Here is a 22,302-nt window from a genome sequence, read left to right on the forward strand (position 1 = left end):
CTTCCAGGAGGTATTCCAGCATAGGCCAGCAGAGAATCTATTACTCTCAAAAGCATAGGAGTCTTCCTTCTGCCTCCCCACAGCTCTTACTCTTGACCGAGGCAAAAGAGGGGTCAGAAAAAGTCTACTCAACTCTCCAGTTAAAGCAGGGGATGAGTTTTTGACTGGTTCCACAAGAGCATAGCCACAGTAAAAGTAACCATGCTATATAGCCTACTTAGGTAAGGTGATTCCTTGTAGCTTTAGATCAGTAGATACTACAGATGGTATGCATGGGTTACTATGCCATATTTCCCTCTGAGAGTGTCTAAAAGCTCTCAGCACCAGCTTCTACAGGAACTCTTCCCATTTACAGGTCAATGTGGTTGAGCCTATTCCACCTCGGGAAAAAGGGTAGGGTGTTTACTCCAAGTACTACCTAGTTCCCAAACAGATAAGAGGATTTTGTCCCTTCTTAGACCTAAGGATCCTGAACAAATATCTGGACAAAGAAAAGTTTAGGATAGTTTCCCTTGGCACTGTAATCCCAGTGATTCAGAAAAAAGATTTGCTATGCTCCCTGGATCTAAAGGATGCTTATACCTACTTTTGAAAACATAATTTGACAGACCAACAGCTATAACTTTGTTTATAACACGCAGGAATGGTGCTTAAATGGCATCTCCAGCAATGAGAAAGTGAAGCCGATGAAGGATGGACTTCTATGTGACAAGATGGATCAAGATGGGTTGGAGTTACCCTAGAGGAAAGGAGAGACAGGGGAGATATGATTCAGACGTTCAAATACTTAAAGGGTATTAACGTAGAACAAAATCTTTTCCAGAGAAAGGAAAATGGTAAAACCAGAGGACATAATTTGAGGTTGAGGGGTGGTAGATTCAGGGGCAATGTTAGGAAATTCTACTTTACGGAGAGGGTGGTGGATGCCTGGAATGCGCTCCCGAGAGAGGTGGTGGAGAGTAAAACTGTGACTGAGTTCAAAGAAGCGTGGGATGAACACAGAAGATTTAGAATCAGAAAATAATATTAAAGATTGAACTAGGCCAGTTACTGGGCAGACTTGTACGGTCTGTGTCTGTGTATGGCCGTTTGGAGGAGGATGGGCAGGGGAGGGCTTCAATGGCTGGGAGGGTGTAGATGGGCTGGAGTAAGTCTTAAAAGAGATTTCGGCAGTTGGAACCCAAGCACAGTACCGGGTAAAGCTTTGGATTCTCGCCCAGAAATAGCTAAGAAGAAAAAAAAAAAATAATAAAAAAAAAAAAAAATTTTAAATTGAATCAGGTTGGGCAGACTGGATGGACCATTCGGGTCTTTATCTGCCGTCATCTACTATGTTACTATGAGTTAGTTTTGACAGCAGCTCCAGCCATGGGGAAGTGAAGGTGATGCTGGACAGACTTCCATAGTCTGTGTCATGGCAAGATGGATCAGGATGGTCTGGAGTTAGCTTTGAGGCAACTTCAGAAGTGGTGTAGTGTAACCCATGCTGGTCAGACTTTTAGGGTTTGTGTCCCATATGTGGGAAAACAGATCAGGAAGGCTGGCTCAATAGCAGGAGAAATAGGGCCAGTGCAGGGCTGAACCTTGAAAATGGCAGGGATGGATCAGGAGCAAGTATCATCTGAGTACAGGTCTTGCTTATCTCAGAGAAAGAGAAGACATCTTATAGTGCAACTTAGCAAGTAAAATGTAATAATATACTGGATTGTTGGTTCAATATTGCCTTGATAATAAATGTGACTGTGGGGCAGGCTGGATGTATAATGAAGGTCCTTATCTGCTATCATTTACTATGTTATGTTACATTCCGGTCCCAGTAAGTACCTAAGATTCAAAGTAGGAAAACATCACTACCAATACTGCATTCTGTCTTTTGGGCCCTTATCAGCTCCTAGGGTTTTCACCAATTGTTTAGCAGTAGTCACAGCTTCACCTTGCAGATTAGGCATTCATGTATTTTCCTATCTGGACAATTGGATGGACAAGAGCAGTTAAAAACAAGGGGCATATCCATTTTGCAGAACTATTTGGAAGCTAGGGTCATCATCAACTTCCCATCTGCTCCTCATTCAAAGATTGGAATTCATAAGAGCACTGCTAAACTGAGTGCAGGCTTGGGTATTTTTCCCAGATCAACATGTAGAAACCCTGGTCTAGATCAACATGTGGAAACCCTGGTCTGAATTGTACTTCAGGCCCACCAGAGCCAGCAGGTCATGGCTTGGCAGATGTTGAGATTGTTGGGCCACATGGTCTTTTCCATCCATTTGACATCTATGGCACATCTCCATATGTGATTGGTCCATTGGACTCTAGTTTTCCAGTGGTTATTTGTCATGGGGGACCTGGCCAATGTAATCTATGTCACTCCTGCTCTGCAAGAGTCTCTTTTGTGGCAGACAGTTAACTCGATTTATCAATGGGACTTCTATTCCAAATTACTCCTTCTCTCAAGATTTGTCTACAGATGCATTCAGGCTGGGGTGGGGAGCTCATGTAAATGGACTCCACACTCAGATCAGTGGTCACACAGTAGGAGACAGTTGTGCATAATCTCCTGGAACTATGGGCAATATGAAATGCTCTCAAGGCTTTCAGCGATTAGCTCATACACAAAATTGTTCTCATGCAAATGGACAAATTTTTCCCCTTCTCCTTGGGAACTCATTTTCTCGTCCCATCCTGGTGAGTGCTTTTCCTATCCCTGCCCCAATCCTGCAATGTTCTGTCTTCATCTGTACAAGCCTCAAACACTTTAAAATCATAAGTGTTCAAACACTTTAAAATCATAAGTGTTCGAAGCTTGTGTGGATAAGGCAGAACTTGCAGGAATGGGAAAGGGCCAGCAACAAAACTCACGGGAATGGGAAAATTGAGTTCCTGCGGGGATGGGGAAAAATTTGTCCCCGTGTCATTCAATACAACCAGGTTACAATATGCTATACCAACAAGCAGGGAGGCATACTTGAAATTGCATGAAGCTCAGGGCCACCTACTTGGCTGAAAAGAACAACAGTCTGGTGGACAGGCTGAGCTGGGTGATGCAACCACATGAGTGGTCTCTCAACATGGGCCTAGCATGAGAGATCTACTGAGAAGGGGACACTCCTTCAATGTAACTCTTTGCCACTAATTTCAACAACAAAGTCCCTCAGTACTGCTCCAGAATGAAGTCACAGTGAAGATTGGCTTTGATGTCTTCCTTCATATTTGGAAGACAGATCTTCTGTATGTAGATTCTTCCACACCTCTAATAGCAAAACCCTTACTGAAACTTATGCAGGACAGAGGGACTATGATCCATATTGTCCCTTACTGGCCAGGGCAAATAATTCTCTTTACTTCTAGAATTGTTTCCAGGGACCCATAGAGACTGGACTATTTTCCAATTCTTATCACCCAGAATGGGGAGTCACTTCTGTATTCCAGCCTCCAGTCCCTATCCCTCTTGTCTTGATTGTTAAGAGGTTAGTGGGCAATTTACTCTGACTGGTTGAGGGTGTCTCCTGTGTTCTACTTAATTTAACACAGATTTCAATTTATGGTAAAAACCAACTAACTAAACTTAGATATAAATTTAATGATACCCACAAACTGTTAGTGTTCTGTTCCAAAACAATTTAATGTAATTGTATTTGATGCAAGTGGAACAAGGTTTTACTTTAGGAAAATAAAAAACTTCCCTTTTTTTCAGATTAATAGCGTTGTGGAAGGATTCTTTTAGATTTCAGCTGTTTTTAACGGGCCTGCCAACAACAATGCCTATTTCTGACTTTGTTCCAGGATTTTAAAAAAAAGTTCTAACAATTTTAAGTCAAGACTATTATTATACATTGTTATAAACTGAAAAAAAAATATTGTGATGTTGTCAAATATTGACGCTGCTAAACCAGTTTGTACTTACACAATTTTTAAGATGTAATCACAATTTTTATTTTTTATTTTTAATAATTTATATGCCGCATATCCCTCAATTATATTTGGATTACAGATTATTCAGATACTCAAACATTTTTCACTAATTGTCCCGGCAGGCTCCCACTCTATCTAATGTACCTGGGGAAAAGGGGATTAAGTGATTTGCCAGGGTCACAAGGAGCAGTGTGGGATTCAAACCCACAACCTCGAGCAGGGCCGCCATCAGAAATTTCTGGGCCCCTTACTGAGCAATCCTATTGGGCCCCCTACGCACCCCTTCCCCCCCCTTCTTCCATGGGCCGAATACACACATACTTTTCTCTGTCGCCGCACTCTTTGACCAAAAGATTTGTAAGCCTGCAACCACGTCAAGGTAGACTCTTTCAGCAGGGCCCTAACCTAACCTAAATTAAACTAATCTATACCTATCTATTCTAAACTAACATATGTCTAATACTGAACTAATAACAAACTAACAAACATCTGCATAATAAATAACTAATAAATAATAGTGCTAGTAGCTATAATTCACTTTTGAATGTAAAATCTCAGTTAAGGATTTCTTTTGACCTTTGTAGGCCAGAAGTAGATCACAATTGCACAATATTTTTTGTAACAAGTATTAAATGTGTTTTTATAAATACTGTAAGCTTAATAAATATATCAGAAAAAAACTACACATCTGAGCGCATATCTGAACATATACATCTGTATGATCCCATCCTCCTCTGCTTGCCTATAGCTGCATCATGCATGTTAAAAATGTACGATATGTTGATATGTGCACCTTCCTTCCTTCCCATCCATCCTCCTCAGCCTGTCCTTACACATCCACAGCTGCATGTTAATGATGATGTATATGTTATGATGATAAATAAGTGCATATGAGCACATCATTAACATGCAGCTATGGATGAATATAAAAAAGAAACAATATTCTGTACAATTGTCAATTTATAAATCAGCGTCTTCTCCCCATTCTCTCTTCCCCATTTCCCTTCAGCGTCCTCAGCCCACTCTCTCTCCACTTTCCTTCAGCACACGCACATAAAAACAAGCAAGTAATTTATATCATTTTCATTCTATTCATTCATAGAAATTAAAGTCTAAATAATGCCAGTCACATAACAAAACATGATTTTACAAAAATAATTCCCTGCACAGTCAAGCCTTCAAGGATTACTAGATGTCTTTCAGCAGTTCCCCTCCCTCCCTCCCCTTTACCTTTGTGGTCAAGTCAAAATGATCTACCAACAATAAAATTTTAAAAACACAAAGCACGCTGTACGCAGAGAAAATGTTAATTATCATTTATATTCCGCGGGTTTTCAAAGAGGTCAAGGCAGATGACTTTATGCAATGTCACCTCAGTAACAACTATACAAAAATAGACAAATATTCCCCCTCCCTTTTTACTAAAACGCGATAGCGGTTTTTAGCGCAGGGAGCTGCGCTGAATGCCCCACGCTGCTCTCAACGCTCATAGGCTCCCTGCGCTAAAAAACGCTATTGCGGTTTAGTAAAAGGGGGCCATAGTGCAAAATATAGACAGCATATATAAATTCTCAAAGACACATTTTGATCACTAAATTGAAAATAAAACCATTTTTCCTACCTTTGGTAATTTCATCAGTCTCTGGTTGCACTTTATTCTTCTGACTGTGCATCCAATATTTCTTCCCTTCTTTCAGCCTCCTGTATGCTTCCTCTCCTCCAGACCTCATTCCCTCCCCAAACTTTTTCTTTGTTTCACCCTGCCCCTTCTTTCTTTTTCTCTCTCTCCATACCCCCTTTCTTTCTGTATGTCTGTTTTTCTCTCTCTCACCCTGCCCCCTTCTTTCTCTCTCCACACCTGTATGTCTGTCTTTCTCTCTCTCTCTTTCCATGCCCCATTTTTCTTTGTTTCACCCTGCCCCCTTTCTTTCTTTCTGGCTTCCTGTCCCCCCTTTCTTTCTTTCTCCCTGCCCTCCCCTATGCCACCACCATTGGGAAAATGCTGCCACCGCCACTGGGGAATAGGCTGCCACTGCCGCCATTGGGAACAGGCCAGCGCCGAGTTCGCCCTGCTTCTCTTCCCCGTGGGGCCGACCAACTCTCGCCACCCGACGTCAATTCTAACGTCGGAGAGGACGTTCTAGGCCAGCCAGGCAGCGATTGGCTGGCCCAGAACGTCCTCTCCGACGTCAGAATTGACGCGAGTGGCGAGAGTTGGCCGGCCCCACAGGGAAAAGCAGGGAGAACTTGGCGCCAGCCTGTTCCCGATGGCGGCGGTGGCACTCAAGTGACTAAAGAACCGCAGTTTGCCGGCCTAGGGAGAACACTGGAGGGTGGCCAGCTGTGCACCCCCTTGGGACGTAAACCCGGGGCGGGGCGGACTGCCCCCCCCACCCTGGTATGCCACTTTCTGTACCTCACTCCCTACCTATGACCAAAAATTCTCCTTTTTTCTATTCCCCGTGTACACAACTATCTCTTTCCCTCCCTTCCTCTCTCCCAAGTCCATGCCTTCTGTGTCCAAAAACCCATTCTCTCCCCCACCTCAGCATCTCTTTCCCTCCCTTCCTCTCTCCCAAGTTCATGCCTTGTGTCCAAAAACCCATTCTCTCCCCCACCTCAACATCTCTTTCCCTCCCTTCCTCTCTCCCAAGTTCATGCCTTGTGTCCAAAAACCCATTCTCTCCCCCACCTCAGCATCTCTTTCCCTCCCTTCCTCTCTCCCAAGTTCATGCCTTGTGTCCAAAACGCACTCCCTCCCCCCTTTTGTGTTCCGCGTTTGCCTCCCAGCCCATCTTTGCAACTTTCTCAGCAAAACGAAGCTCAAGCCGCGAGGCTTGTCTTCTGTTTCCTGCCCGGAGCTGACAGGGGGCCCAGGCTCCCCCAGGGTCCTAGGCCACAGTCTAGGGGGAGGGGCGGTCCGCCCCACGTGGACAGGAGAGAGCTGGACGGGGGACCCGCGGAGTTCAATACATCTCGAGCCGCGAGGCTTGTCTTCTGCTTCCTGTCTGCCCTGCCGCGCACAAATAGCCAACCGGAAGTATTCTCCGACGTCAGCGCTGATGTCGGAGGGCAGGCTTTGCTTAAGCCCTCCCTCCGACGTCAGCGCTGACATCTGGGAACACTTGCGATCGGCTATATGTGAGCAGCAGGGCAGGCAGGAACAGAAGACGAGCCTCGCGGCTCGAGATGTATTGAACTCCGCGGGTCCCCCGTCCAGCTCTCTCCTGTCCACGTGGGGCGGACCGCCTCTCCCCCTAGACTGTGACCTAGGACCCTGGGGGAGCCCGGGCCCCCTGTCAGCTCCGGGCCCCTGAATGCAGGACTGGTGGTACTGCCCTGATGGCGGCCCTGACCTCGAGGTGCTGAGGCTGTAGCTCTAACCATTGATAAAAGGAAGACAAAATTTTACTTTGGGTTGATATGCACTTGTTCCATAGTCTTTTGTTTAAATATTATTTATATGATTATCTGATTTTCAGTGTTCAGTACCCACACCTTAACATCAATTTTGCTGCCTATGCAAGAGTCATGAGCTTATGACTATACAATGTTTATATGACTGAATGCAACTTTTGCATTCATGTCATGTTCATCTGTAAAGGAAAAGTAATTAGTTACCCAAAAATGGTAATTAAAATCAATAATTGTCTACTTTCCTGGATAGGTAATATATCCCCCACTTTTACGAAGCCACGTTAGACTTTTTTATCGCCGTCTATGGCGGTATTAGCTCCGGCGCTCATAGGAATTCTATTAGCGTCAGAGCTAATACTGTCACAGCTGGTGATAAAAAAGCCTAATGTGACTTTTTGAAAGAGGGGGTTAATTACTATAACCTAATTACTTTAAGTTGAGAAGTAAAAGTAACTGTAATTACTTTTTATGGGTAATTGGCACAACACTGTGTATTTGTTATATAAAACAGGTGTACGAGTGGGCACCTAACTCCTGTTTTGGGGCATACACATGGGCACTAATTCTATAAAAGGTGTCTACCAATAGGCACCTAGATTGGGGCGTCTACTGATCTAGGCAGCTAACTTAATTTTTAAAATTGATTTAATTGGTACTGATAATTGAAAGTGCCATTAAAAATCAAGTAAAAATATTTAAAAAATTAATCAGCCAGTAGGCACCTACTTGCACCTACATGGAAAGTGGGTATGGTTAGGGGGTGGAGTTTGTGCATGGATTGAGTTAGGCGCTGGTATATTACGCCCTGTAAAACCCTGGCTTAATATACTGGTGCCTAACATTGACACCTACCAGCGCCTAAGTCGATTTAGGTGCAGCCAGGTATAATTCTACAAGCATTGCCTAACATTGATTGACATACAGTAGGTGCCTCTTTTCTAGGTGCCTACTGAATTAGGCACCATTTATAGAATTTGGACCTTGGCGCTTAACTTTTATAGAATTGCCCCCTTAGTGGGACTAGTCATTTTATCATGTGCAAAAGCACATTGGATCCACATAGGGTATTATGCATGGAATTGTCAAGTTTTTAAAAAACTACATTTATGAAAAGAGTCAAGGAGCAGAATTCTAGACATTGAAGTTTGCCTTTTTGATGTCTTTCTAAAAGCAGAAAGACACTATTAATTTCCTCCTCATTTCTTGAAAATCCAGGTCTAAATGAGCAGTTAGCTCACAAGTATGCATAATTCATAGGCGGTATAAATGTTTTGGAAATCTTTTTAAATATATGTAGTACACATATATTTAAAAATCCACCCAGAACATGCATCCTAGAAATTGTAAGGTTATATAGAAACATAGAAACATGATGGCAGATAAAGGCCAAATGGCCCATCCAGTCTGAACATCCACAGTAACCATTATCTCTTCCTCTCTCTAAGAGATTCCACATGCCTATCCCACGCTTTCTTGAATTCAGACACAGTCTTTGCCTCCACCACCTCTTCCGGGAGACTGTGCCATGCATCTACTACCCTTTCTGTAAAAAAGTATTTCCTTAGATTAATCCGGAGCCTATCACCTCTTAACTTCATCCTATGCCCTCTCATTCCAGGGCTTCCTTTCAAATGAAAGACTCGACTCATGCGCATTTACATCACTTAGGTATTTAAACATCTCGATCATATCTCCCCTCTCCCGCCTTTCCTCCAAAGTATATAGATTGAGATCTTTAAGTCTGTCCCCATATGCCTTATGACGGAGACCATGCACCATTTTAGTAGCCTTTTTATATCTTTTTATATCTTTTTGAAGGTGCAGTCTCCAGAATTGTACACAATATTCTAAATGAGGTCTCACCAAAGTCTTCTATGGTCCCGCTCCCGGTGCTTCAGCCATGAACACTGAACAGAAATATTTGTTAAGCAATTCAGCCTTATCTTTATCAGCTTCTACATATTTCTCCCCTTCACCTTTCAGTCTCACAATGCCACTTTTGCACTTCTTCCTATCACTAATATATCTAAAAAATATCTTGTCTCCCCGTTTTACCGTTTCAGCTATCTTTTCTTCCATTTTCATATTTGCTTTCCTGGCTACATGACCAGCCTCTCTTAACTTTTCCAGATATTTTTGCCTTTCGTGCTCTTTCTATGATCTTTTATATTTTATGAAAGCTAACCTCTTATTCTTTACCTTCTCAGATACTACTTTTGAGAACCAAAGCACCTTCTTTTCCTCTTACTTGCCTCACAAAAAGGTTTGTCGCTCTTACAATTACTCCTTTCACTTTTACCCATTGCATTTCCACTCCTTCCAGACGTTCCCACCCAGACAATTCCTTGATGTAATCCCCCATCTGAACAAAGTTAGTTTTTTTTAAAGTCTAGAACCTTTGCTTTAGAATGAGCCCTCTCTATACCCATCTTAATATTAAACCGTACCATGCAATGATCATGTAGGTAGTGACTTTTCTAAAATTGCTATTTAGTGTATGTGTGTGCCCATTTATACATGTCAATGGCATGAATTGAACTTAGCAATCTGGGTCAGAAATTGAGCAATAACGCTAATTTTATAGATGATCCAGGACACTGGTGTGCTATTTTCATATTTATTTACAATTTTTATCATGATGCTTCACCATGAGATTAGCATGTATCTAATAAGAAGCTTCCTTGCACAACTTAAATCAAGGTGCACTTGCAAACAGTAATGGGGTCAATATTCACTGGTGATTTGGCAGCAAACTGCATGTATTCAGAGCTAAAAGTCTGAAAATATGGTGGCAGAGTTTGATTGAACTGATTTCCCGCTGTAGATAGTGTTTAATCTTGATTGGCTTCTGTCTCTTTGTGACTTATCTTGACATTGCATCTAAATGACTAGTAAATTTGGCACATGCCACCCACCCTGCAGTTTTTAGAAGTAATTTGACAGCCCTGTGATAGCAAGTAAAAAGCAAATCCTATATATTAGCTCAGCTACCTCTTGAATAGCATCTCTCAAACATAAATTATATGGTCAGAATTTACTTAAAATTTGTCTTAATTTTTAAAGTAAATTAAAATATACTATTATTATTGAATGTAGGGCAATTATCGCTTCATGAAACTTTTGCTTGCACGGAAAGCAGACTGGATGCAAAAGGATCTAGAAGAAATGACTCCGTTACACTTGGCTACGCGGCACAAGAATCCAAAGTGCCTGGCTTTGCTGCTAAAGGTTATGGCACCTGGAGAGGTAGACACACAAGACAGAAACAAGGTAACAAGCTCTCATATTGTCTGTTCACGGAAAACTACATTTATAAAATTGAGTTCACACAATCACAAAATGAAAAATGGTTTATGGTTTATTAAAATTTTATATATCACCTTTCATGGATATTAACAAAATTGTTTACAAACACAAATAAAATCAGTTAAAAAAGAACTGCACTATATTAGCCTTAAAGCCATGACAAACAAAAAATAGATCTAAGCCCAGAGTTAAATTGGAACTGAACCAACTACCAGAGGCAATGTATGGTATAAGCCTTCTAGAAATAACAAACTGGGAAAAACGTAAAGACTAACAAACTAAAACCAAACCTAAACTACTGCAAGAAAATAAAGTAGGCATATGCAATTAGGAAATATGTATATACATTTTGGAAATATTAAAGAGAGAAGAAAACAGAAATTTAAACCAAAAGCCAAATCACGAAAACAATCACACCCGACAGTGAACAGGCCTAAGAAAATTTTGTACGGGCTTAGATCTATTTTTTGTTTGTCATTGCTTTAAGGCTAATATAGTGCAGTCATAATTTTGGGTCTAATAATGTTTGATCTCTCTATTGTGTTTTTACGGTTCAGTGTTTTCCATCAGTCTCTTTCACATGCTCATGATGCATTATCACATCATGGTGCTATGTGTTTTATTACTTAATTTTAGTTTCATTAGCCTCAATTATTAAAGTTTGGTGGCATTTTATTATGTTTTATTAAGTTGTTATGTTCTATTTGCTATTTATGGTTTTCTGTTCATTTATAGCCTGCCTATAGGACCCAAAGGGTATGTAGCTTTTTTTAGACATTTTCATCAATACTTTCCTTGTTGTAGCATTTTTCACTACCTTATTCTATAGGGTTCTTTTTTACAGGGTTCTTTTTATCTATACTCTTCTCAGCTGTAGCACTTTTCACTACCTCATTCCATAGGGTTGTTTATTTGAGGCATGTTTAAATATATGCACTCTGGATCATGTCTATTCACCCCCTTGACACTTCACACTCACCAACAGTTTCCATCTATACCACCCCTATCACTCTAGAGGTCACTCATTCTCTAGGATATGGCACCAGTCACCATTTTCTCTTAAATATCTGTTTAAATTTCCACATATCACTTATGCCTTCTCACTAGGAATTGGTTTTAATTCACTTTAAGATAGTATATATTCAGATAAAATTTAAGTTCATACCTACATCTTTATCCAGAGGACCCCTGAAGAAGAATATAGTGTCGAAACACAGACCATGTTGGGTCCAATGTTTCCAGTGGTTCAGGCCCTAGACATTTTTATGTGGATTATCTATTTTGTTTTAATAAAAGTCTTCATCTTGGACACCAACTCTCTACAAGTTCTTTTGTTTCTTGTTGCGCCCCTTTTGCGGAGGGATCAGGGTCAACTTTCTGGAAAAATCTTTGGGTAGTTATTCTTGGTGCCAAATCTCAGCCCTGCTTCCAACTATAGCACAAAATAATGCATTGTTTTAAGTATAAAATGGACATTTCTTCTTATTGGGGGAAAAAACCCATTCTTAAATATATCCATGGTCTATGCCTTCTTAATTTTATGCCTTCATCTCATGGTATATTCTTTCTTGGTCCTTCTATGAATCACATATTTATTATCTTGTTCTAGGCAGGCCTTCTCCCTTTCTCAGATTTTTTTTTTTAAATATTCCTTTGAACCCATCTTTCTCCTGAAATTTAAAATATCTTTCTCTTATTTTCTTTATTTTTTTTTTTTAATGAATTTATTAATTGTTACAACATATAACAAGTTCAGGTAATTTAACAACTGTAAAGGAAATATATCAAAAATAAAAATAGTGATATTATCAAGTCCACATTATTAGGGGCTAACTATTCCTGCTGCAGCCTCTATATAAAAAAAAAAAAATATAAACATCAATATTCTTCTTTCATATTTAAACTAGAAACCCATTGCATTACTACCCACCAGATTCCCCTATAGCATTTTGGATGGTCTGAAGTAGAATTGTAAGATTATTCTATGAGGTGCCCTTGAGATATATCTGTATATTTCTATCTATATCTGTATCTAGTTAGCTTAGCTATAGATCTAAATATGTAATTTTCTTTTTACATTTCTAAGCCAATCTATTTAAATAGACCAGGTGGTGGTCAGTATAAAACATGGGGGTAATATAAGGGGGTGTTTTACAAAGCTGCGGTAGCAATGCTGTCACGGTAAATGCACTGAAGCCCATAGAAATTGGGCATTTAGAGTGGCAGAATTGCTACTGTGGTTTTGTAAAAGGGGCCCTAAATTTTAAAAAATTCTTTAAGCTTACTGGGGGGTTTTCCTTTGGTAAAATTACCAAATTTTGTTTAATCCCACAGCAGACTGCTTTACATTGGAGTGCTTATTACAATCATCCAGACCATGTGAAATTTCTCATTAAACATGACTCTAACATTGGAATTCCTGATATTGAAGGAAAAATCCCACTTCACTGGGCAGCTAACAATAAGGACCCAAGTGCAGTTCACACAGTCAAATGTATTCTGGTAAGATTATATATGGTTCTTTGTGCTGGATAAAGATTTTACTTCTGGCATTGTTTTGTTGCTATAACTTTTTAAAAATAAAATTTGTTTTAGAAATGTTTAGTAGATGTCATGTACAAATTAAAGAAAAGTAATAAGCCATGAGTTAGGAGTTAAGTAAGTGAAGAATACGCCTTGACAGTCTTTTTTCTTATACCAGCTGGAAAGTGGCATGGGATTATAAAATGGTTTATAATTTTGAAGAATCATGAACACACGTCTTAGGGGTCCTTTTACTAAGGCGCCCTAGGGGCTCCTTTTAAAATGCCACGGTATGTGGTTTTAACACACGCACCGGATTAGCACGTGTTAGCCAGAAATCTACCGCCTGCTCAAAAGGAGCTAAATTGCCGCACATGCTATTCTACGCGTTAAGGCCCTAGCACCGCTTTGTAAAAGGAGCCCAAGGTGTTTTAGCGTGAGCTAATATTTAGCGCGCATTAAAACGGCTAGAATGCCTTAGTAAAAGGACCCCTTAGTGTATGTAGGTGGAGCATTAACTTTGCTAATTAATTTCAGGAAGGCAAAATAGTCCACCAGGATGTAATTTCTTATAATTTTAGGGCATTTTAGGGCTTTTTCATGTAATTACATTTCTAATATTTTCTATGCAATAAAGACATACTTTATTAATTCATAGGGTGTATATGACTAAAATTCGACCTTTTTAAACAATGTTTTCCCTAATTTTGTGCATTTTTCAAATTTCTTTCACCTGCTTATATTTTTAGGTGCATATTGTATGTTTACAATCAATTATATGTGCTTTAATTCATAGGCATACAGGTATAGGAGCAGTTTATGCACACGAACGAATTGAATCCTGTGCTGATGACCAAACAAACCAAAAATATTGACTATTCACCCAGTTATTCAAAAATGGAGGAAAATACTTCAGGTTCTCCAAAAACAAGGCTTAGAAAAAGCTATCATGCCTTGAATCTCTTAATAGAAGCTATCAGTAGTCAGAAAAACCTCCAAAATGGTCTATTTTGTCTACTCACAATCTAATAAGTATGAAGCGGATTTTATTGAAAACATTTTGTAAAAATAGTCAACTTAGCTTTAATCCAGATGCTTTTGTATGACAATTCAAACAACTTCCTCTGTAATCCAGTCTTCATAATGGAATCCGGGCAAACTGCTGTACGCTCTACAGAACTTCTCCATTTCACACCAAAGTTTCATCAGGAGCCGACCACCCCGATTAATTTCAGACTTTCTAAATAAAGCTGGAATCATAAAGGTGAGTAGTAAGAGTTTGGCAGCAACTAACCAATAGGATCCCAAGCCTCTAAATGCCCTGTTTACCCTCCCCTGACATTGGCCCTGCCCTTGTTCCTAGGTTCAGAGTTAAACTGAACACAAAACTTAAAAGAGCAGCCACTCCTTGAGAATTCCACTGTGGTTCTCTTTACCAGCCTCTCAATGGTGGCATTGTATTTCTATATTAACTCTTTCACAACTCTGGAACATCAGATGAGTCACCCATTTTAGTATCAACCAGGCTACTACTCTTACAGCCTGCCTCCTTCAGTACCACTTGGGCTTACTTATGCTGTTCCTCTAAAGCACAGGCTTTTTCCTTCATGGAATCCCATGCTTGAGAGATCTCTTCAAGTTTTCTCCTAGTATCCTTCAGTCAGTCCTTCAGTGTATTTCACCAGAGTAGTCCTTGCTGGAGACTCTCCTGAAGTGGACAGCCAGCTTCTCCAACTCCTTTAACGTATCCCTCCTGGATTCATATAGCCTAGTCAGTGGAGTTTCTCTACTGACAGCTGGTCTTGTGGTACATGTAGCTCTTAGCTCTGGCACTTTATCCTGGTGCTCTTGCAGCACAACAAACTTAGTGTTGAGCTGACATGTATCTCTGCAAGTTTCTGTAAGAAGTTTATTTTCTTCCAACAGTCAAGCACATTCCTGTTAGGTTCTTGCTTCTGACTTAGACAACCCCTCTTTCCAATGCTTCATTTGCTCCTTTTGACTCTCCTTCAGGAGATTAGACACTGTACCTGCAACCTGAAGTACTGCCGCACTGACACTGCACTGGCTAGTTATTGTTGCAGTCATCTACTTCAGTTTGGGTAACCTCTGGATGTGTAATTGTTATATTTCAGTCTGTGAACTCTAAATATGAATGGTATCTAAGGAATTTGGAAGGGGGAGTTGGAATGATCGCAATAATAGTATTAACCAGGATATAAGTTATATCTATATGGTGAGATGCATAGTTTAATTTTGAAAGCTACAATGCCAGAGATTAAAAGTTATGTTTTGAATTGTATAAAGGAGATGAGGGACTGGAAAGTGAAACCCCCCCCCCCCCCCCCATTCTAGGGGAAATTTTATGGTGAAGAATTGTGTAAATAGGAGTTTTGCTGAGATAGTATTACAAGCAGGCTTAAAGACAGTGATCTGAGGAAATTGTATTAGTGGAAAATGTGATTTAATGCAATTTGTTAGCTGCTGTTGTGAGAGCAGGGATAATATTGATGTTTGCAAGATACAATGTTAGATGTGTTTATAGAAAGAAATTACAAGTAGACCTGAATGTGTGCATATGTGGAAGAAGAGAAGTGAGAGTGTTAGGAGAGGCAAGAATTGTAAGGAAATTTATATATAAATTGATACATTACAGGATCCGAGGCAACATGGCTTTACAAAAGGTAAATCATGCCAAACGAACATGCTTGAATTTTTTGATTGGGTGGCCAGAGAACTGGATCAAGGACATATGTTAGATGTAATTTACTTAGATTTCAGCAAAGCCTTTGATACGGTTCCTCATAGGAGGCTCTTGAAAATACTTGAAGGGCTAAAGTTAGGACTGAAGAGCCGGCTATTACGGCCTCCACTGACAGACCACTTGACTCTCTTTATGCTGATACAAATAATATGAGTTTAATAATCAAATAGCAATAGCTTACAGGAACAAATCACACAGCATACAGAGTAATAGAGCATACACCAGGCTGGCCAGGCTGATGGAGAACTTCCAAAGAGTTCTGACTCCTTGGTTCAAAGAGCTTTCTTTTATATGATTCTGACAGCTCTGGCCCACGTTGGTGCATGTTACACTTCACACTTTCATTTGGTTAATCATATTCATTATCTCATTTATTAATCTATGGATTGGTTAACATAATTGAGTGATACTGTGTCACGCCTTTTTCCATCTAATTCTACCCTCATTTCCCCATAAGTGTTCTCTTAATATATCAAGAACCTCCCTCAAACACAAGGGCCTAACGGCTTTTTAGTTCTGTGGTTAGCCTTCTTGTACACTCGTATTCGTGGTTCATCTTTCTTCTTGTGAAACTTCCATAAAGTTATCATGCTACTTATATTTTTCACCAGAATTGGTTTTTTCTCTAACTGCGCCTTCTGGTTGCCTCTGCTTCTAAGAAAAAGCAGAAGTGGGTTCTGGTCAGAGAGCACAAAGTGTCTTTCAGAGTTGACAGTTTCTAGTCAGAGAGCACATTTTGCTTTTTCCAGCAAACATTTTAGGTCTTAGCTATATTGGCCTTGCTTTGGCCTGCTACTGCTGCAACAGGGAAATTCTCAGGGGTCTTCACCTGAGCTTACAGGACTTTCCCTCCCCTTCCTCAGGACCCAAAGTGGAGAACTAGATTAGAAACTGGCTGTCGGACAGTGGGTGGTGGTTAATGGAAGTTGCTCGGAGGAAGGAAAGGTGAGTAGTGGAGTCCCTCAGGGTTCGGTGCTGGGGCCAATCCTGTTCAATATGTTTGTGAGTGATATTGCTGAAGGGTTAGAAAGAAAAGTTTGCCTTTTTGCGGATGATACCAAGATTTGTAACAGAGTAGACACCGAAGAGGGAGAGGAAAATATAAAAAAGTATCTACAAAAGTTAGAGGAATGGTCTAATATCTGGCAACTAAAATTCAATGCAAATAAATGATGAGTAATGCATTTGGGGATTAATAATCGGAAGGAACCGTATATGCTGGGAGGTGAGAGGCTGATATGAACGAACGGGGAGAGGGACCATGGGGTGATAGTGTCCGAAGATCTAAAGGTGAAAAAACAGTGTGACAGGGTGGTGGCTGCTGCCAGAAGGATTCTGGGCTGTATAAAGAGAGGCGTAGCCAGTAGAAGGAAGAAGGTGTTGATGCCCCTGTACGTGTCGTTGGTGAGGCTCCACTTGGAGTATTGTGTTCAGTTTTGGAGACCGTATCTGACAAAGGATGTAAGAAGACTTGAAACGGTCCAGAAGAGGGTGACGAAAATGATAGGAGGTTTGCACCAGAAGACATATGAGGAGAGACTGGAAGCCCTGAATACGTATACCCTAGAAGAAAGGAGGGACAGGGGAGATATGATTCAGACGTTCAAATACTTGAAACAAAATCTTTTCCAGAGACAGGAAAATGGTAAAACCAGAGGACATAATTTGAGGTTGAGGGGTGGTAGATTAAGCAGGGTAATTGGACACAAGCGCTCTCTTAAGCAGCAGTCCCATCTGGGGTTCCATTTGAGCAGCCAGGTTTGCTCATGGGGGGGGGGGGTAAAAAGTACATGACAAATGGCACATGACGTAAAAGGTTCCAAAATATTATTTTTTATTAATTATTCATATTCTCAAAAGATTATTACGTCACCGGGAGATCTTTACAGCTGCCAAATGCTGGCCTTTCTAACAAAGATCTCAACCCGATAATTCATTGCTCCCCAATATGTACCTTTTGCTTTGCATGACATCATTACTTGTCAACCAATCCATTAACAGAGGCGGTCCTTAAATTTGGACAAAGAACTTACTTTTAACATGAAATAAAAGTTTCAGAAATCATATTTTTGTTTACATTCATTTCTGAATATGCAAAAACATTTTATAACTTAGCCAAAGAAAACTTTAAATCTAAACCTGCTTATCTGTTTCAAGAGAGCCTGCATGTGCCTTCAATTGTGAAGATTCTGAAAAGTTTATGTCCCTGTTAGCACAGAAAAAAAGGAGGGGCTGTTCCCCCTGCTCTGAATAACTGGCAGTTTCAAGTTTCACTGACATACACACAGAAGACCCAGATCCCTTTCTATGCTAGAGACTAGTACAGCGTTTCTGATTCTAACTATTTCCAGATGTTGCCTCAGGATTTCTCCTTAGAGTTTCTTGCATCTTATATATATCTATACAAAACCTTTAAATATAAGTACAAATCATTTTCTCACATCATTCTTAGCATCTATCATTCATTCGGGGCCCCTTTCATCCATAGATCCACACAATATATTCATTCATATTTAATGCAAGAAAGATTTTCTTCTATGCCCAGTATTGGAATGTGAAATCAAGCTACCCAGCTCAAGCCCATCTGTTATCAATTAGACCCACGAGGCTCAAAGCGAGAATAACTGAACAAAGAACAGACAGAAAGTCACTGCCCCCAAAATGGAGTCATTAGAGTTCTTTACCTGATTTCCTCTATGATTCTGGCCCACCTAACACCTTACAGAAATAGTGAATTCCCCTTTTCCTATTCTATATATCGGTTTCCTGATCTTTTGTTTATTATCCTGACTTTTTCTTTTTTTTTTTTTTAAATAAGAGCTTTATTAGAGAAATCAATGAAAAAGGCAAACAACAAATGCCAACAATAACATACACAAAATAGCAAAAGTAGCACCAATAGGGAATAATGAGACAACCCAAAAACCCTACAGTACAAGAACAACCACCTTCCACACCAGCAGAAACATCCCCCCACCCCCCTCCCCCAATGACAGACCCAACAGATCCCACAACCCAGACCTTAGACTAAATGAAGAGGGCAGCAAGCTCAAAACAGAAAATAGGATAGCAGAGAAACATCCCGAAGACCAGCATCAAAAAGGGGCCACAACCCACCCAGGTTCGGACCGAGCCCCCAACTCAAACACCACCAGGGAGCCCTATAAAACAGACTCCCTAAAACAGCGCCAAATAGAGGCATAGCCATGACGTTTACCATGTTGCAAAGCTGTAAGTTGGTAGAGAAGCTGCCATTTCTGCAAGCGCCTCTCCACCAAGTGCCATTTGAGGGGCTGTACTTGATTCCAAGAGGAGGCTAGGACCAATCTTGCTGCAGTAAAAGCCAGCTTACAGAACAGAGCAGCTCCCCATTCCAGATCCAAGTGGTGCCAAAATAAAAGAGCATGTCTCCAGTCAACTTGGATCGGCCTGCCAAGGATCCGAGAAATATGATGGAAAACCACATCCCCCAAATCCCTCACCCTCCTACATTCCCACCTCCCCACAAGCTCGCCAACAGAGACCCCTCACATCCCCACGCCACCTAGCCAAAACTTGAGGGGTGTAGTACCACCGAAAAAGAACCTTATATCCGTTTTCAACCAAAAAAGCTGCAATACCCGCGGAAGACACCTCCCTCCAGATATCCTCCCAAGTATCCAAAGGGATAGCCGACTCCCAATCCCTCTCCCAAGCTGTCATATAAGGCAGGAGCGCATCTCCCCGAACATTAAGGCATCTATACAAAGCCGACAAAGTACCCTTCCTTAGGACCGGGCCCAGTAACAATTCAAAAGGCGTCCGTCCACCACGGAGATCACCCACAACTCCCGACGCCTGGAGATAATGAAGCACCTGTATTATCCTGACTTTTTCAAAGTTTTAAAGGTGTTTGCATGTATATAAGACCATCTGATCAGAACTAGGAAGGTCTCTGTCACGCCCTGCTAATGCTTCTGCGTAGTATGCGCCAACTCAGGCCTATTCAAGATTCAAGAGCAATGTTAAGAAATTCTACTTTACAGAGAGGGTGTTGGATGTCTAGAATGCGCTTCCGAGAGAGGTGGTGGAGAGGAAAACGGTGACAGAGTTCAAAGATGAACACAGAGGATCTAGAATCGGAAAATAATAGTAAATATTGAAGAACTAAGGCCAGTACTGGGCAGACTTGCAGGCATGTGTCTGTATATGGCCTTTTGGTTGAGGATGGGCTGGGGAGGGCTTCAATTGTTGGGAGGGTGTAGATGGGCTGGAGTGAGCTTTGATGGAGACTTTAGCAGTTGGAACCCAAGCACAGTACTGAGTAGAGCTTTGGATTCTTGCCCAGAAATAGCTAAGAAGAAAAAAATTTAAATTGAATCCAGTTGGGCAGACTGGATAGCCCCTTCAGGTCTTTATCTGCTGTCATCTACTATGTTACTATGTTAGAGGAAGGCGATGAAAATGGTAAGGGGTTTTAATCAAAATAAGTATGAGAAGAGACTGGAAGACCTAAATATGTATACTCTGGAGGTGAGAAGAGACAGGGGAGATATGATACAGACATTTAGATACTTTAAAGCAGTGTTTTTCAACCGCTGTTCCGTGGCACACTAGTGTGCCGCGAGATGTTGCCTGGTGTGCCGCAGGGCCGCCGGGCCCGGAGCTGACAGGGGGCCCGAGGCAGGGGCGCCAGTAGCTCGCCAAGGCAAAGTGAGTCTATCACCCAGGACTCACTTTGTCTTGGCGATCTAATCTATCGAGCAGATAAGTCTTCTTCTCCCCGACGTCAATTCTGCAGTCGGAGAGGAAGTTCGGGCCAGCCAATCACTGCCTGGCTGGGCGGAACTTCCTCTCCAATTGCAGAATTGACGTCAGGGAGAGCATGCGTCGGCGTCGGCTTTGGGGCCTGTTATCCATTGGTGGGTCCTGTTCCCCGATGGCAGCGGCAGTGGCAGTGGCTTGGGGAACGGCAGGGAGAAAGAAAGAAAGGGGGCAGGCAGGGAAACAGAAGGAAAGAAGAGAAACAGAAAAAAAGAAAGAAAGGTCAGGGAGAGAGGAAGAAAAAGTTGGGGGAGGGAATGAGGTGTGGAGGAGAGAAAGCATACAGGCTGATAGAAGGGAAGAAAGATTGGATGCACAGTCAGAAGAAGAAAGTGCAACCAGAAATCACCAGACAAGGTAGGAAAAATGATTTTATTTTAAATTTAGCAAAGTGGAGGCAGTATTACCACAGTTTTCAAAGGAATTTGCCCAAATAACTTAATAGTTAACTGGGTAAATTCCCAGAGATGAAAACTTCCCTTCACTTACTATGCACAGTTCTGAATTTATATCTGCTGTCTATATTTTACAATATGGTCACCTTTTACTAAACCGCAATAGTGGTTTTTAGCGCAGGGAGCCTATGAGCGTCAAGAGCAGCGCTGGACATTCAGCGCAGCTCCCTGCGCTAAAAACTGCTATTGTGGTTTAATAAAAAGGATGGAGGGTATATTTGTCTATTTTTGTATGCTATAAAAACCAAATACAGAGAGAGACTGAGAGCTGTTGACGAAGAGCTACGTGTGTGTCTTTCTTCGATTCCAGCCAGAATATCAGCTTTGTGTTCAGCCAAACAGGCCCAGGTTTCGCACTGAATAAAGTATTTTATAATTTTTATTTTGTAATAAAGTAATTATAAAATACTTTCTTTGTGTTTATTTGATTCCTATTCAAGAGAATTACTTTATATATAGTCAATATAGGCAGAGAGTTAAATTTTTTAACATTTTCTAATGGTGGTGTGCCTCGTGATTTTTTTCATGAAACAAGTGTGCCTTTGCCCTATAAAATAGCACTATTAGTCTTTAAGACATTAAGAAATAATACACCTGCATTTATAGACAGGCTTCTGATCCCCTACAGCCCCTCTAGAGTTCTCAGATCTTCCTCACAAGCGTCCCTTTATGTTCCCTCTTTGAAAGTCATAGGTACTCGCCGTGACCTTATTTTTTCGGTTACAGCCCCTACCATTTGGAACTCCCTTCCTCTTCATTTAAGACTTGAACAAGATTTGAATAAATTCAAAAATAGTTTAAAGTGTTTTCTTTTTAAAGAAGCCTTTAACTAAAAGTTTATTTTTCGGTTCATTCCTAATTTTATCGTTTTGTATTAAACTCTGAGTATATACCCCTTTTTTTTTCTCTTAGATTTTCAAGATTGTAAATCCTTTTCTCTTAGATTTTCAAGATTGTAAATCCTTTTCTTACATTATCCTTATGTTCTAACCCAACCTGATTAACTCATCTTGTTTTTTTTATTTTTTTATTGTATTTTTTCTTTTCCCTCCTTTCCTACTGTTCCATGTGTTTGTTACCCCAGTTCGTTTTTTTAATTTTTTAAGTAACAATTTTTATTTA

General features: G+C 40.8%; 1 protein-coding gene across 7 annotated transcripts in view; it reads left to right on the top strand.

Moving 5' to 3' along the window:
- Positions 1-22,302, top strand: part of INVS (inversin) — a 519,828-nt gene that overhangs the window by 232,793 nt on the left and 264,733 nt on the right. For 6 of the 7 annotated variants that reach the window (XM_033929645.1, XM_033929646.1, XM_033929649.1 and 3 more), the window contains exons 5-6: positions 10,426-10,599; positions 12,970-13,137. In XM_033929645.1, coding sequence (XP_033785536.1) covers positions 10,426-10,599; positions 12,970-13,137 — 342 coding nt within the window. The remainder of the gene's footprint in view (positions 1-10,425; positions 10,600-12,969; positions 13,138-22,302) is intronic. The other variant, XM_033929648.1, reaches the window with a different exon arrangement.

Source organism: Geotrypetes seraphini, chromosome 2, assembly GCF_902459505.1.
Source record: "Geotrypetes seraphini chromosome 2, aGeoSer1.1, whole genome shotgun sequence".
Classification (NCBI taxonomy): Eukaryota; Metazoa; Chordata; class Amphibia; order Gymnophiona; family Dermophiidae; genus Geotrypetes; species Geotrypetes seraphini.